At 43.6% G+C, this 18,200-nt stretch overlaps 1 protein-coding gene across 1 annotated transcript in view; it reads right to left on the bottom strand.

Annotated features, from left to right (window-relative positions):
• Nucleotides 1-18,200, bottom strand: part of LOC119851672 (dynein axonemal heavy chain 5-like) — a 270,620-nt gene that overhangs the window by 57,374 nt on the left and 195,046 nt on the right. The window contains exons 64-69 of the mRNA XM_043508515.1: nucleotides 17,613-17,768; nucleotides 17,176-17,358; nucleotides 12,417-12,587; nucleotides 11,085-11,463; nucleotides 10,078-10,349; nucleotides 6,539-6,703 (exon numbers count right to left, since the gene is read on the bottom strand). Coding sequence (XP_043364450.1) covers nucleotides 6,539-6,703; nucleotides 10,078-10,349; nucleotides 11,085-11,463; nucleotides 12,417-12,587; nucleotides 17,176-17,358; nucleotides 17,613-17,768 — 1,326 coding nt within the window. The remainder of the gene's footprint in view (nucleotides 1-6,538; nucleotides 6,704-10,077; nucleotides 10,350-11,084; nucleotides 11,464-12,416; nucleotides 12,588-17,175; nucleotides 17,359-17,612; nucleotides 17,769-18,200) is intronic.

Consider the following 18,200-nt stretch of genomic DNA (forward strand, 5'->3'; position numbering starts at 1 on the left):
GCCTAAAGAAAACCCTTGAGTCATCAGTTTACCCATAAACAAATCTAGTGTTCTCCCTTGAACCATTGTTGTTTCCCTACAAAAAACTCCTATCCACGCTCAGGTAAGTGTTCTGATGCCTGAATTCAAACTCTGCATCAGTTTCACGGGAACTTCATCTTCTCCTGACTGATCGGGCCGGGGGCTCTGCCTGTAACCAGCACTCAGGACCCTGAGCTACCACCATCACCTGGGATCCCGACCAGTTCACGCTTCAGAGTGGTGAGACCCCAGCTCTCTCTCTCTCTCTCTGTTTTCTTTTCTACCTCAGGTATAACTTTTTAACCCTGACTTGTTTGTTCAGTTTTTGTAATCTTTAATAATGTAACTTATGTCTGTTTAGGCTCTCCTTGTGTGGTTATTCAAGAAATAACTTTTATGGTTAAGCTGATTGCTTCCCTCCCTCTCTCTCTCTCTGAACTTTTCTCTTTAGTGTTTCTGGCTTCCCTATTTACTCCACAGCAATGCTCCTCTTACCTAAGCTAAAGATCCCTGTAGCGTCCAAAACTATAGTGGGGTTTGCTCATCAAGTAAGTTACTACCAGAACAATTGTAATGTGAAAGTGGGGATAGGAACGTGCTGAACCTATGACATATGAGGGTGGCAGCTTGGAAGTGCTACTTGGCCCAGTCTATTGAGTCCAGGGACATATAGGGGGTCAGCTTGAGAGTGCTGATTGACCCGGTCCACTCAGACTTGCTCTGTTAGTGTGTGTGTGTTCATCTGATTCTGGGGCTGGAGGAACCCAGCCCTGGGGAACCTAGGTCCTGAAGGACAGCTCCATTGGGAGGGGACTCACAGAAGGAAGAAGAAGAGCTCCATATAAAAACACAAGGGACACAAGCAGTACATTAACAGAATTATAGAACCCCCTCCCCTCAGAAGAATAACCCTAATAAATGAGTGTACCCCAAAGTAATGGGCAAATCTGGTAACAGCTGCCCCACCCCTCCAGTTAAAGTACCACACATTACTGTGGGCAGGATGTGTAGTAGTTTACTGTTTTCCCCTTGTGACACTCTGTACTTCAAAACAGCATCCTGGAACCCCCATATTCACCTCTGTGATATAATTATATGTTTTGTACAAAGTATGCCTTGTGAGCTATCATTTAAAAAGTTTTGATGTGTTGAACATTAATATCTTGTTGAATTGTAGGTACTATCATTGTATGTGAAGTTAGGAAGTATTGTTATATGTTTGTTACTGAAATATGTGCTAGGTGGGAAATGCCCACAGCTAGCCTTTCAGTGGCAACAAAGGAGCAACTAATACTGACAAGACAGATTTACATCAGGACCTGCCAGACGTGTTGATGGCTCATCAAGAAGAATCCCACTCTCTCAGAGAGGGTATGTACACAATGGGGGCTACCTCCCCCCCACGTCTCAGCAAAGATCTTTCTAGCACCTGGAGAGAAAGTATAAATGAGGGTCAAGGACATCACCTCTTAGCCTCTCTTCTCCCCCATCTCAATACCTGGAAGATTGTTTGGAAGACAAAGACTTAGAACTGGGGAGATTGATCCCAGGCTGAGAAGGGAATTCAGCCTGTGCATTAAGTGCCTGGAACATCCAGTGAGCTAAGAAAAGCTGTTTCATTCAAATCTTGCTCAGTCTGTTAAAGTTAGACTGCAATTCTATTTTTATTTCTTATGTAACCAACTTTGACCTCTGTACCTAACACTTATAATCACTTACAATCTATCTTTCTGTATTAATAAACTTATTTTAATGTTTTGTCCTTATCAGTGAGTTTGTCTAAATTGGTTGGGGAATCTGCTCAGATACAAAGGCTGGTGCATGTCCACTTTCCTGTGACGAAATGGTGAACTAATTAATGAGCTTGCACTGTTCAAGAGAAGGTCTTGAGCAGTGTAAGACAGGACATCACTGGGGTGCAAGACTTGGAGGCTGGGGTCTCCCTGCATACAATTCATGAGTGGCTTAGAGAGCATTCATGCAATTCAGCTGGACATGTGCCTCTACATGTTGATGGCTGCTTGATCACAGCGCCTGGAGGGGTTTGCTGTTTGTTACTAGCAAAGCACTGTGAGAGACAGCCCAGGCTGCAGAGTTTAAGGGGACTCATTGGTCTTGCAGTCTAGGTTGTACCCTAAGGATATATCACACCCCTTTATGCTGTGGAAAATCTTCAGGAGGTGTGATGGATTTGGAGCAGTTCTGTAGTGATTTATGAATACTGTATGTTGATCTGGTTATTGGGATGTTTACTGTATGACAGTATGGATTTAGTTTAATCAGGAGCTATCTGGGGAAAAGATGTAGGAAAGGAAAGTGTGGCTCAAGATAAGAAGTGAAGCTCTGTGCATGGATGTCCTTGCCTCCAGCAGAGCCCCAGGATTTATGGGGGCCAAACCCCCTGCCACTAATGTGGGAGCAACCCTGCTGCCCTGAGGCAATCAGAAAGAACCTCTGCAAGTGCAATCTTGTGGAGTTTTACTGCTGGGAGAATTCTGCGCCACTGAGTGTGTGCAGAATTCATGTCCCCCACAGATTTCTCTGCTTCCCTGCAGAAAAATGACTTCTGACAGGGAAACAAAGGGAAGCTGCAAGAGCAGTCATGCACCACTCCCTAGCTGCACAGGTACATCATTTCAGGAACCCGGAGCAGCCAGTGGAGAGGTAAATCACCGCAGGGCTGGGGACACCCCAGCCAGTGGCTCCTAACCTGAGATGGGCTCAGCTGCTAGTCCCAGCTGGGCTGGAGGCAGAAGATGGGACTTCCTCTACCCCTGAAAGGAGTGGCTGGGGCAGGGTCAGACCCATCCCCAGAAACCTCTCCCAGCTGCAGGAAGCTCAGCATCCTCCAATGCTTCCTGCCCCCATCGCTCCTCAGCTGCGGGGGAGGGCTCACTATATGGGAAGCTGCTCCCCCATCTGCCCAACCCCCATGCATCTGGACCTCCCATACCCAGGCACCCCACCAAGCCTCACCCCATACACACAGAACTCCCCTAGCCCTCCATACCCAAACCCCACCTCACTGAACCTCAACCCCTGCATCTGGATCTCCCTGCCCCAGACCTCCTGCCTCCAGACCCTCACCCCTGCACCCAGACCACCCCCTACTGAACTCCCTGCACTCAAACCCCCACCTTAAGCCCCACCTCCCTGCATCCCCCGAACCCTCCACACCCAAACCCTCATCCTACTGACCCCCAATTAGCTGCACCCAGACCCCACCCCACCAAGCCCCACTCCCCCAGCACCCAGGCCCCCCTGCAGAGACTCCCACAGCAGACCCCTCCACTGAGCCCCAACCACTTTCACCTGGAAACCCCGGCAGAGTCCCATTTCCCCTGCATCTGGAACTGCCCCAATGAGCCTCTGTGTATCCAGATCCCCCCCAACATCTAGACCTCCCACTGAGCTGCCTGCACCCAGATTGTCCCACACAGAATCCTCTCACCCCACACCTGGATCCCACCACACCGAGCCCATCCATACTTATATCCTGCCAGGTTGAGCCTGCCTGCCCCACACTTGGTGCACCTGGCACAGAGAGGCAGGGTCCCAGGGTGTTTCTGGGGCAGGCCCAGGCCTTGTGTTGTGTCAGGGTTGAGTGCGTATCCCTGGTGTAGGGAGGCTGCAGGATGATCTTTCACCTTCGTGTAGCCAGGATGGTTAGGCTGATTAATCTCTTGTCTTCCTCCAAGTGGCTACAGCAGAGACTGAGGCTAGGTCGGCACTACAGACCTATGTCGGTATAACTACATGTGAATAATCCACACCCCTGAGCGACATTGGTATACTAACCTTAACCCCCTGTGTAGACAGCGCTATGTCAACCGGAGAGCTGCTCCGATGCAGCATTTAAGTGTAGACCTGCCATTACTGGCAGCAAGGGAGGATGGAATGAGGCTATCATCAGCAAAACAGTAGGCCATGGAATCACAAGTATCACGAAGGCAGCCGAGAGTACTGAAAAAAATCAATTTCTGGACAACACCTGCAAGACCCCCTTGGGACAATCAGGGTCCAGACAGGGGAGAACAGGGGGCTTGAACCCCAAAGAATAAGCAGTTGAATCAACTGATTGTACACCATGTGTGCTATAAAAATATGTTGAGCAAGGTCTTTTACGAAAGCTTGCAATGTTCTAAACTTAGTGGTCATTATGAGATATGTAGACAGGCTGTGGTTTTGAATTTATGTATTCGTGTATAAGGACAACTGTGCTCATAATCTGTGGTGCAGTTCCACCTTATCCCTCAGGATGGAGGACAGATAGGCAGGGAGGGGCTGCCTCCACAACCAGTTGAGACTAGCTCCACACACCTAGCACTGTACCACCCAGGAAAAGACAAATGATGGGCCATTCGAGTTACTGGAAAGACACTGAGACATCCCAGCTAGAATTTCCCCAACTAAGAGTCACCATGCTTGAAGAAAAAAAAATTGTGAACCCTTTTAAAATGGAAGGGGTTTGAAACAAAAGGCATCCAGAAACTAAAGGACAGTGACTTGGTGGTTGCTGTCCATGAAACACTGGATCCTTCCTCTGTCTAAGGGGTATGCTAGGAAACTGTTCAAAGGCAATAGGTAGAAGAGGGAATGTATTAGAAAAGGGATTTTATCTAATATGGAAGTGAAACACTTGCACATTTATGTTTATTTTCTGTGTATCTTGTATAAGTTTCCTCTCCCTTACTATTTCATCTTTCAGAGTAGCAGCCGAGTTAGTCTGTATTCGCAAAAAGAAAAGGAGTACTTGTGGCACCTTAGAGACTATGCTCAAATAAATTTGTTAGTCTCTAAGGTGCCACAAGTATTCCTTTTCTTATTTCATCTTTGAATCTGTGGCATTTCTATTACATAAACCTTTTGTTTATTTCTACCCCAAGCAGGTCTCTGGTGTGCAAACTGAGTAGAGCTTGTGTCTGGGAAGCTGGTTTCACACCTCCAGGGGCTGTGAACCAGAGGGGAAAAGTCCGAGTGTCTTGTAGTTAATAGCATGGGGAGGACAGATTTGGGGAGACTCAGGACTGGACGGCCTGTTAGTGTCATCCTGCAGGGAGTAACTAGGCTGGTGGAAGCCAGGGTGAAACCTTGTGCTTGGGGGCAGGATACTGGTGTCAGGGGTCTGGACCAAAGCTGCACAGGATAAAGAAACTGAGCAGGAGGTGGCAGAACCCCTTTCTGGTCTGGGTGATTCCCAAAATGTCACACTGCGTCAGATCACAGTAAGGACCTTTTACACTCCAAAGAAGAGCGTCTTCTGATCCCTGGGGACAAGAAGCGTAGCTTGAAGAGCCACACTAAAAGATCTGGGTTTTATTTTGCTTTTAATTTTGAGATTGTCTCTTTCAAGTTACCCCTTCAAATGCACTGCTTCCAACAAAGATACAGATACTAGTCCCTGTCTCAGGGGTGTGTTCACAACCTCTATTTAAAAATAAAAAATTGGAGCTAAGAAGAAGGATGCCATATCCCCCTGCTCACTCCAACTGCCTCCCTTCCCCACCCAGTGATTGTGAGTTAGCTTCCTAGACCGTAAATTCTTTGGGATAGGGATCATACCCAGAGTAATCCAACTTGTGTTCCTAAAGTTAGACCCTTAAATCTATATCTTATTTACGCACCTAAATAACGGTGGCCTGAATTTCAAAGGTGCTAAGCACCCAGAGGTTCGAATGAAGCTAATGAGATCTATGGGTGCTCAGCACTTTGAATATCAGGCCACTCTTACTCAATTTTTATAACATTATACATCTTTATTTGAAAATTTTGGCCAGAGTCTCATATACATTCTCATAGGGAGGCAGTATAATGGGAATCTGTTATTCAGGTGAAAATTTCTTCTTGGTAAATTCATGTTTATATCTACATTTTGAACCATAAATACAAGGGACCACAACCCTTTCCAATGATGCTGTGCTGTTGGTAAGCAATTTTTCATGTATCTACCACGCAAATGTATTGAATGTTATGGTCTCCAGTTTCCTTTTGTCTTTCATCATTCACTGCAGTCACTGACACAAATTAATTGGGAACTATGGCGTGTGTATGTACAGTTATAGTTAAGAAAGATGGGTCCGGTTCCCCAAAACACCCTCCACATCAGGGCATAGGCCAGGCTTCTGAGGAACATTTTCACAAATCTGTTCACCTGCTGGATTAATTAAACATTGTTCTATTTCCAACTGTAACTGCCATCAGTTCACAGAACAAACAAAAGATAACAATATACACCACCAGCACTGCTTTTTTGTTACAACTAGATACTTCATGGTGATCTCTGGCACAGAAACAGCTGTCTCTTTGTACAAACTGACTGGGAAAAGTAGAACAGACCCAAAATCCATTTCCCAAGAACAAAGGCATGAACCAAAGTGTGCTCATATGAATGCATGTGAAAAGTGACAAAAAGGGATGAGCTCACTGCAAATCAAAATTCAATTTCTAATTCAACATAATATTCATCAATAATTTTTACCACTGTTCACGCAGCTCTACTAAAAACGATTTAAAATACCTTTGATTTTGCAAGACGCTCTATATTTTCAGTGGGATCAGATCCCATAGATAAAAAGCAAGTCAAGGGTGTTCGACAGTCACTTTCAGTCCACATTGCTTCCATATCAAGAATAAATCCTTCTGCATATTTCACACCAAGAGATTCTGCAACGTAGTGCCGAGCCTGCAACAAACATTTCCAAATACATATTAAATAATCTTACTTGTATACCCTTACCCACATCAATGTGTGTTACACAAACCCAATGTCTATTACCATGGAAACTGAGGAACCATTCACAGATAGCCCTGGTGGACTGGATGGAGGAGCTAGATCTGAGTTTAATTTTCAGTTTAACTTAAACCCAAGTTACAAATATTATAGCTCTAAATAGAAAATGTCTTACCTGATGCTGTCCTTTCCGGGACTGACCTATTCCCAGTGCAAGACATGTGGGCAGCACCTCTCCTGCAAACTCTGGAAGCAGCTCAGATTTTATCCATAAGGCTCTGGGCCTTGCCCATGCCCTTTCTGCCCTCATTTCACATGAGTGCTTCCAAAGCTAACTTGAAAGAGTAAATTCTGACTGGGATATAAAACATAACCTTTTGGACAATAGTGCCTCTTCAAGTGTAGTAACTATATATATGAATCTTGAAGAGTCTCATTACAAAAGCACCCGGAAGGACTTATCTTGGGTGTGAATGGGCTGACAGGGAACTAAATTTTTCATTACAGATCATGACCTCTCCCCCAGTCCAAGATATGTGACTTGGTGAGCACATTAGGCAGACTCTGAACCCTTCTAGAATTGGTTTATCCACAGCTGTTGTGACAAAGTTCCTCCTCTTCCTTGGTGGGTCCTGCACTTATTGGCGGATTTGCTTGCCTCAAAGATTCACGGCATCCCTCAGTTTGGCCGCTTTTGCTAGTAGCTCAAACTTGCCGTCCACTCAGCTAACCTCATCACTGGCCAGCATAGGGGAAACATAGAACAACCTGCACAGTCTCTGTATCCCTAGTGGGTCGGGGACAGACCAGATCCCTTTCCAGTTTAGACCTTCCCTTCTGGTGTTTCTCACAGACCAGGTCAACTCCTCCTCTGTCTGATCAGGAGTTGGGAGGATGGGGGAAACTCAGGCCCACCCCCTACACCAGGTTCCAGACCAGCCCTGTGGACAGCAGCTGTCAACAATATTCCCTGTATCAGCTGTGTGACAGCTACAACTCCCTGGGCTACTTCCCCATGGCCTTCCCTCAACACCTTCATTATCCTCACTGCAGGATCTTCCTCCCGAAGCTGGATCAAGCTTGAACTCTTCAGTCCTCCAGCAGCACACGTTCTCACTCCTTGTGCACTCCCCTACTAACTGATGGGAGGTCCTTTTAAAACCAGGTGTTTAGACTAGCCTGCCTGCCATAATTGATTCTAGAAAGTTCTTAATTGGTTCCAGGTGTCTTGATTAGCGTGCCTGTCTTAATTGGTTCTAGCAGGTTCTTGATTGCTCTAGGGCATCCCCTGCTCTGGTCACTCAGGGAACAGAAAACTGTTTATCCAGTGGCCAGTATTTGCCTTCTACCAAACTCCTGTACCCCACTGGTCTGGGTCTGTTACACTGTATAGACTTTGGTGATGCAGTTTATCCAGCTGACTGTGGGAGATTTAGAAACTTTCAGACCCCAGAATATAGGGAGAAAGGAAGTGAATAGAGGTATTTTTTCTTAACTGTTCGGTTCCACTAAGGTATATTTTAACTGTTCTTTTCACATCCAGCATGTGCCGTGCTCTTTCTTTCAAAAGAAGAATGCTCTTCTATGATACATGGAATAAAGAGTTTGTCTTTGTAACGAATGTTTCTGCAGTATGCAAAAGGGCCTTGTCTTCATGGAAGAGGAAGTGATGGTCATCCCTTCTAAGAGTGGAAATTCTATAACTTCTTCTTGCTGACTTGATTACAGCCTGGACCCCTCATCTCTACTCTGCCATTGGCCAGGAAATGGAGAGAAACACTCCTGAGGGTTCTCAAATCCTCCTCACGGAAGGAAGGAGATTTGGAAAGAATGCCAGACTCCTTGCCAAGTGGTTCAGTTGCACACTTGAGAATGCAAGAGGGAACTGTGGACCTTATTTTCTGGTGGACTGGGCCAGGGGATTTACCCCACAAAGAATCCTGATCAGTGAGGACAGAACCACCTGCTAGGTTTCAAATGCTGAAGAGGATGGATACACCATCCAGACTCAGAGTTTCTTCCCCTGGCAGAATGAGAGTCCATGGTCTGGGAGCAATTGTGATATACAGAGCGTCCCTTCTCAGGCTCCTTCTACACCTAAGCTGCCTAACTGCATGAGAAGGATTCCAGGTTGTGGATCAGCAGTAGAGATAGGTGTCTCTCTGCAGCCTGGACTTAGATGCCTATCTCCAAAAGAGGGACAGAGGTTAGGACACACTTCGCTTGTTGGCATCTCCCACTGGATAGCTTAGATTGCTCCCCATCGAGTATGCTGGCTTTTGTGGATTGCATTATTGGGCGCTTATCTCTCCCCATTCCATGTACAGGGAACCTAGGTTCCTAACTCAAGCTTTGTGGATCACAATGTTGTTCCTATGATTTTCTAGGTGCCTAAAAGTTTGGCATTGCAATGCTGAGTGCCAAAATGTCTAACTCGTTTTGTGCATCTAGGCCTGGGATATACAGATATTATGGTGGAGCAATCACTAGATCATGAGCACCAATTCTGTGCATGCTCCTTTGTGCTCACATCCATCAGCCACCCACCGACCAACTGTTCGGTGGGCCCCGCCAATCAGCTCCATCCCATCCTGCCCTGGCGCCTCCCGCCCAATGCCAATTAGCTGTTCAGTGGCTCCTGGGTGTAGGGGAGGAGTGGGGGAGGGGTGGGGAGGAGCCTCAGGGGAGGGGCGGAGTGCGTGTGGGGCCTTGGGGGAAAACGTGGAGTGATGGGTGTCCTCTAGATAAGAAGGGGTGCTACTCCACAATTTACCTGTAGGAATTGGAATAATGATAGATGAGATAGGAGAAGTGAGATGCTCCTCTTTAGTCTGGCTACAGGCATAGAATTTGGAGTGAGAGTGGAAGGGACGTGATTAGAGCTGTACAAATAACAGATTTATCAGTTTGCTGGCAATTAAAAAAAAAGAAAATTGCTTTGTGTCAACCTGTTTCATATTTGCAATGTGCCTTTCAGAAATTCAAACTGAACTGTTCTCTTTCCACCACTTAAGTGAAGAAATGAGACTGTGTCTTCTTATGTGAAGAACCACAAAAGCTGTACAAATTTCCGGACCATACTGTATAGCTGTGCCACTGTGTAATCCTTCCTGGCACATAAAGCAATATAATAGCTTTAACAAATTAATTACACATTCCTTTTTAATTTGTTATAACCGCTATGTAAAAAGTATCCATAAAATATTTCCAAACCTTCGGAACGGGCAATTGGATTTCTACCATATATTTTGTTGCAAAACCAAAGAAACTTGTACCAATAATGCTCGCTTATGGCTTATACCATACATTAAATCTCTCCTTCTCACCTGAGCAATGGTATGATCAGGGCACCAGCTACGGATAAGGAGCAGTTTACGGAATGTATCCAGTAAACTGTCATACTCATCAGGAAGAGGAGCCTCTTCAGGCGCTTCTTTATCAAACCAGGATTTCCAGGCTTTTTCATTCCTTGTAACTTGCCCCAGAAGTTGATTAAAAGGGTACATATTGGATAACTGTACAAGATTGAGCCATGTCATGTCAAGGATCCACTTCTTTGGCTTCGGTTGTACAGAGTTGAGATCCAAACTTGCACCTCCTGCAAGATGAAAAGCATTGTGAAGAAAGCATACATTATTTAAGCCAAAAATTATGAGTCAGCAAAGTACTTAACTCTTAGTAGTAACAATCTTGTGGAATTTGCAAACAGAAATTTGGACTCCCAAAACTGCATTGCAAAACTTCGTTAATTCAGAAGGATTGTTTATAACCCAAAGTCCACAAAATGGAAGGGAGAAAAGGTGGTCTTGTATTAACATGGAGGAGGAGTCAAGAGATCTGGGCTCTTAGGTCATGACTCTGAAGTGCACAATGCCTCCTGAAGGGTAGAAGTTAAAGGTTCTCAGCAGTCCACAGGGCTGTTAACTTAATTTCTCCATTATTCCTTTTCCTCATCTGCAAAGTGGGAATAATTGCCTACCAAATAGGGTGCTGCATGAAAGCCCCCAGAGCAGAAGGAGAGAGGGTCTGAGGACATTCTCATCCTCCTTCACCTAGGCCAGAAAACCTGGCCTAGAACGAGGAAGCACTTGATGCATCCTTGTCAAGGGCATCACAATGCTCATCCTCTTCTTGCATGCCAGAAGGCACAGTAGCTGTTTGCACCACCACCCCACCAAGGCTGATAGCTTAATGCCACCACCATGGAATCCTTAACTAATGGATACTGAGATCCCTGGATGGAAGGCACAAAATATTGGTAGTATAAATATTGCAAAGTGCTGGTTTGACAACTCATGGATATATTTAAATGGGAACATATTAAAGAAACTACCTTTGATGAGTGTCTGAAACTCATTGTGAGAAATTTTCTTGACCTGCAAGTCAATCTTCAGTGCCATGAGCAATGTGAAGAGGAACTTGTGATTTTCATACAGCCCTCGCACAGTGTACTTGTATACTTCATAGGTGAGATGCTCAATTATGTTGGCTACTCGTTTGGCTGTGATCTGAGATTTCAATGATTTTTCCACCGATAGATCAAAAATGCCAAGGAATTGCCTTAAGGATGTTTGGTACATTACATTTACCAAGCTCATTTCCACAATTAGGAAATAAAGGATGCTGCCACGACAAGCAACTGGACGATATTCTTCACGTGCATTGTTGATTTTCACCTCTGTCTCTGCTGCAACATTTAACTTTTCACTCACCTTAAAATACATTGAAAGACCATGTAGATTATATTGTGTCACTTGCGATTTATACAGCAAAGATAGAAAGAAAGGTATTGATTAAGAAGATAACAGTATTTTTATTTAAATTTTACTTTTTATTGTAAGAGCTTCAGGGCAGGCACTGTGTCTTCATATGTGTTTGCACAACCACAAGCACAGTGTGGTTTGATACTGCTTGGGCCCACTAGGCATTATTTTATTAAAATGTGCCCCGCCAGAGTTGTATTTTCTATAGAGAACGCAAGGCAGGCTTGCAGAGGGCTCCCTGTGCTGCTGACACCTGATCCCTGCAGCTGTGAGTGGGAGGCTGTGACCCTAGCTTGGCAGAGCAGAGACCCCCCTCAGGCAATATTGACAGGAAGAAGAGGCGGAGGAGGAGCCCCCAGCCACAGGGGAGGCCACCCCAACTGCTGAAGGATCCTGCCGTGGACTCGTGCTTCTCTTCCTCCCCCTTCCAGTCCTGGCTGGGGGGTCTCTGCTCTGCCCTGCCAGGACCACAGCCTTCCCCACTCACCCCCACCCAACACACCTTATGCTTCCAGGAATCATGTGTCAGCAACCCTGGGGGCGGTGCAGGGAGCCCTCTGCAGCTCAGCTCTTATAGGAGCGAGTGAGCAGGTCCTGAGCTCCCTGTACTCTGCTACAGGGCTGATGACACACGATCCTTGGAGGCACAAGGTGCTGCAGCGGGAAGGAGGTACACTTGTGCCAACTTTTATCAATTGATGTTTTTCCCCAGATTTCAGTGAATCTGTTGAAACTGGTGTTTATTGATCTTTAGCCATTAAAATTGATTCCTGCCAGGGCTAATTAGATTATTTATTTGTTATACAGTCAGATATTAGGTAGTATTATAAACTGTAAAGAGGCACGTCTGTTCATACAATATTTAAATAACAAAATATATCCCCAATTTATTCAAAAGCCACCTCTTCTGCAGTTATTTTAGTGATTCTTAGGACTTCTATCAGAGATTCATCTTCAACCAGAGACCCTTCTGTGCTAGTTAGACGGAAGAGAAGACTGTCTTCAAGATCCTGCATTTTCCTCTTGTTAGATGTCACTTCTTCCATCAGCTTGACTCTTTCTGCCTCCAGTTCCTATAGAAGAAAATATTAGAATCTTTAAAGTTTATTCAAAGGAGAGACAACTTATACCCATGCAGAAAATGCATGATTTCATGCATGACAGAAAGAACGGGAACTTTTCTACTGTTTCTCTAAGACACAAAAATGTATGTAAAATGGGATGTATGCACATACTTTATTAATTTGAGTAATGTAGCATATGGATTAATGAAATTGTAGGTTAAGTATCAGGAAATCTTCCTGATAGTAACGTTATGAAGCTGTAGTAAAAGACACATTGTTTTGGATAGCTAAAATTAAACTGGACAGAGGACTGGAAAATGTAATGCAGGGACTAATCTTGCATAGGCGGGGGAACTGGATAGATGACCTTTTCCATTTCTAACTTCTATTATTCTTTGGTTTAGCAAAGTAACAATTTTCTCTCACCTTATAAAGCAAGAAATGCTCTAGTGGCGAACATTTGTACAATGTGACATTTCTATAATATTTCTACAAGAAAGATGGACAACAGAGCAGATCTTCAGCCCATTCAATCTGATTTGTGTTGCTTCAGTGGCATAATACAGACCCAAAAACAGCGTAAGTGGCCATCTCTGGCTACCTTTGCATAGACAGAGTGTTGGGATATGGCCATGAAGGGCCTCTGGGCCCAGCTGCTGGAAGACCCTCTTGACCCATCCTCTGCAGGGAGGATGCTTTGCCTCTCCTGAACTTTCAGTTTATTTAGCCTTAAAAATTAAACCTTTTATTGTAAAATTGGTATTTTTTAAACAAATTATTGGTTTATCTCTATCCATAACACCTGACAATCTATTTTCATTCATTTCAATATGTCGTGTTACTGAGACAATGGAACTGCTGTTCGGAATGTCAAGAGGTAAGGGATTCTCCCCAAATTCTTCCCAAACACTGGAAATCTTTCACTTTGGAAAATTGTTATCTGTTGCTTTTCATTCATACCATATAGCCATGATACCTTAGAGAGTTACAAATAACTGAATCATAATTAAAGGGAGTGGCTCAAGCATGCATTTCATCTTGACTTTAAATTCTCCCCATTTTCCCCTCAACCTTTCATACCATTACAGCAGAGGGCAGGGGTTAGCTCTAAAATGTGAATTATGGGGTAGGGCCCTGTGACAGGGCGTCTGACCCTTTGCTCCCTTCTTCCTGCACAAATGGCTCTAACACCTCCAGTTTGTAGCCATCACCGCTGTATATTTTATTTGTGTTATATCAAGCATCACCCCTTATGGTCCCATGCAGCAATTCTATTTACAGTGGCATATGATCATCATCCCCTTTTGCCAGAGAGAAGAGAGGGAAGAGATCTCCCTCTGCAGAGGTCTCCCTTTACCTGGGCTGGGCCAGGCCGGGCCTCCCCATCCATCACTTCCTTCCTGTGCTCTTTTTAAACCACTTGCCTGTTAATAGATGATTTAGCTCATTAACTTCCAATCTTGCCTAGTAACCAGGCACCCCCTGAGGGCCTTCTCCAGGGGAACCTAATTGCTGCCAATAGTGCCCAGAGTACTGGCTCAAGCTCCATCTCTCAGCACTCTGTCACAGGCACTCTGTCATACTTCAGCAGAGTCTTTGAGCATGTGTTTATCTTTAAATATACCTTTAAATTCAATACAGTTTTCATTCCATATTTAATACTTTAATGTATATCTTTAAAAAATGGTTAAACAATTTTTCCCCATTTGCCCCTAAATGCTAGGTTTCTGCCTGCAGAGAATTTTTATGGCTGCATTTATAATATCAGAAAATAGCAGTTTAGAATAGAAGTAGTGACAGCACCTTCACTATCATGGTGCAACAGGGTTCTTCTATAATTATCATCACCCAAGTGGTTTCAGTAACACCTTTTTAAGATGAGAAAAATACACCCTCCACTGGTTATACGTTTTATTGATTCCAGTAGCAGCCCTTTAGAATGTCAGGGCTCTTTCTTTCATTTTTAATCTGTTGCTGAAGGTCAGTAGTTGTGTACTTGCCTTCCTGATTATAAAAAGAGGCCTGCTTTTCAGTTTCTCTGATACAATTTACAATTTATCATTATCAGAAAGAGCTCCCTTGGTTTTGAGTTTCTGTGGCAGAACGTTAATCTTTTCTTGAGAGAAAGAGGGACAGGTACCTTAACTATTTTATCTCTGCTAAAAGGGGAGAGGTTTAATAAATGTTTATCATTTCACAGTTGCATCCTAAAGCAGTAGGTAGTGCTACTTCTAAACAGATATTCCGCAGCCCTAGTTAGCAAGGCATTGACTGCTAAACTTTCCAGCAAGCAGTCAATTAAACCATGAAGGGGTAAGGCAGAGATGAACAGAAAAGGTCTAAAAAGGAAAGAAATGAAGTTGCAGAACTTCATAGGGTTGATATGAGGGAGTAAGGCTCTGCAAAACACTAGCGATAGGATTTTCAAAGCACTCAGCACTGGCCTAACTCTGTTCCCAATTAAATCAACAGGAGTTTCAAAGGGCACAGTCAGACCACAGATGAGCACTTTTGAAAATCCCATGTTAGATTTCCTCAAACACTAGAGACAGACCTGGGTTCACAAAATTGATTTAAGTTCAGCAGCCCTTTTTCATGTAATAAACTCAATTTTTAAACATTCTGATTTATGAAAATCTTTTTCTCATTGAACAGGAAGCCTGTGCTACATATCAGGGAACAAGGAACTGCCTCAAAACCAGGCTGGTTCAAGTGGATGCTTTCATGTATGGTATATATGGTACTCTATATCTTTATTTTTATTAGCTTTTTCTCTCTCCTTCTCAGCTCCTTCCCCCCACCATTCTCTCCTATGTGAGAGTAAGCCCAATAAAACTTACACTTTCAGTCAATTTTTTGTACTCACAGTCTTTGAGTTGGTTCAGAGTCATGCAAAACAAGTGTGACACAGAGACCCATTGATTCTTCACTACTCTGTAAGCAACTCCTGTCAGCTCACTACAGCTAACACATTGTTGTCATGATATACAACCAAAAGTTGGCATGTAATATGCCATTGGAAAAAAATAGCTTACTGATCATTAATGTTCTTGCATGATGTATGTACAAGGTATGTACTAAGTGTTATAGACCCGTGCGAGTATTATGTTCTTAAAATGTGTTTGTCTAGGGCAGACTGGGCTTATGCATTGCTTGCCAGAGGAATGTGTATTTCTTTATCTGACCAGCCTGGTTGTGAGGCAAACACAATGAAGGCATATTTACATAAAAGGTAAACAAAGCCATCAACCTACCAAGTCAAGATAACCCCTTGTGAGGGGCTGAACCTCAAATGATAAGTAATTGAATCAACTGATTTTATACATTATTACTGTTTTATACAAGTGCATCAAGTAAGGTCCATTTGGAAAGCCATTGACACATTGGTGATTAGTATCATTGTAAAACGTATGCATTAACATTATATGAGAAATTATGAATACTCACTGATACTTTAAAAGTATCAGCTTTAAAGTCTGTGACCACGAATGGAGAAACAGGTTTTCTCCCAGATCAGAGGAAAGGCAGCTTTCTACCCGTCTCCAATTAAAAAAGCCAGGTGTGACCAAAAACAATGGAAGCCCAATTTACATACAAATCAGCAGGGGAATGGGAAGTCCACAGGAAGGAAAGAATAGCATGAGATCATCCATAGCCCAGGGACACTACAGTGAGTTTGGGAAGATATAAAGGGAGAGAAGCTTCTTGGCATCCATCCCTGGACAGACACTAGGGGCCAGAGGTTTTGCAAGCTGAGAAAGATGGGGCCTTCAACCAAGGGAATTGAAGTCTTTGGGGTCTGAATATAAATGAAAAATCTGCTTAGGCAAAAATCTTTCACCTAGGAAGACAAGGGAAACCAGCATTGTGTACGTCTGTGGAAGGTCTTGACTAAGAGAAAGTCAGCCATGGCTGGGAAGAAAAAGATTGGTAAGAAAACTACCTTGAGCAAAGACTGTAACTTGTGAAGTTAGGTCTTAAGCACTAGAAAGAGTATTTTTACTTTTGTTGGTTTGTAACCCATTGTACCTACAATCCCTTCTACTTGGTATCACTTAACCTATGTCCTTTTGTTAATAAACTTGTTTTACTTTTATTCAAAATCAACCTTGTGTTGTATTTGAATGGAAGTGATTGTTAACCTGTACTTTTGTCCCTTTAAAGGAGCAATGAAACTTATTGTTTCTCTGAGTGTTCCAGGAGGGAGCTGGACACTTCAGGGTAGATGGTTTGGGGAAAATTGGGACTTGGAGTGTTTTGGGGGTCACGCTGCAAGCAGTAACCAAGGTTGGTGGAAACCACTGAGGAGCTGTTGTGTTGTAGGCAGGCTCCTAGGATCAGAACACTGAACCAGGGCTGCACATCACACAGACACTCAGGGAACCATGCGGTTGTCTGCTGGCTGTTGGTGTCCAGGCTGTGAGTCACAGCAGCAGACCATCTAAGGCACCCGAGTTACAGGGCAGGTGATGACACAACTTCTCACTGTTCTGGGTTGCACCCTGAATTGTGACAAGTCAACTCAAATTGCAAATATCACGTAAGCCTTCTCTTTTATACAAGTTCAAATGTTGCTAACCCAAATATCAGCATTTACCTGTTTTTCAGTGAGAATGACATGGCCAAGGAGTTGATCTTCCAAGCCTTTCATGGTAACAGTAAAATCAATCACAGCTGTTTTTGCACTGATTTCTGGAGCATAGGCAGGATTAGCCAATTTTGTTGTTATATAAAGGGTAAATCCCTTCATTACATCTACCTCCTTGTCACCTACTTTTACCTGAAAATAAAATATAAATATATTTTTCATTTTTAACAGCTGACTTTCCAACAACAGTTGTTTCTTCCAATGAAAGATGATCCCCTCTTTAAAAAAAATCAGAACAACTCGGATAAATTATTTACTTAAATAAGTGATTGCTGTCTGCCTCTCTAAACATTTCAAAGGTGCAATCACTATGGTGTCTAGTCACCAGCCAATATCAGGTATCTATGCCACTGTCCTTTTATTTTCATGTTCAAAATTCATCTTACTTTATGAGTTGAGCCAGATTTTATGAAATTTTTTTCCAAAACGTTATCCAGAGCAGGGTCGAGTTCTTCTCCAACATCTTCTATTAACAAAGGTCTTCCTAGGGAAAGGCAGTCTTCTAGGTGACTCCTGAAGCATTTGTGATTCAGAAATGTAACCTATGGAGATTTGCTTATAATAAAATCCAGTTTTGCTCTATACAGTGGTCAACATAAAACCAATCAGAATTTTTTAAACATTCATTTCACAGTGAGAGATCCATATATATCACTAGAATTTTTGGGCCTACTCCTGCTCTCATTTAAATTAATAGAAGTTTTGCCGTTGACTTGAATGGGAGGAGGATCTGCCTCTTTGCTTTTCCTTATTGTTATCTATTTTATTTGCTTGCTTTACCTGGTTCCCATCACTGTAGTATCTGAGTACCTCATAAACATTAATGACTTTATCTTCACAACACCCATGTGAGGCAGAGAAGCGGGACGGGGGGAGAGCAGGGGGCAGCTATTCTGAGGTATTATTGTGAGGTACTGAATGCCTCCTGAGAGGTGTTGAGAACCTTCAGTTGTCATTGACTTCAACAGGAGCTC

This window comes from Dermochelys coriacea, chromosome 2 (genome assembly GCF_009764565.3).
Source record: "Dermochelys coriacea isolate rDerCor1 chromosome 2, rDerCor1.pri.v4, whole genome shotgun sequence".
Lineage (NCBI taxonomy): Eukaryota > Metazoa > Chordata > Testudines > Dermochelyidae > Dermochelys > Dermochelys coriacea.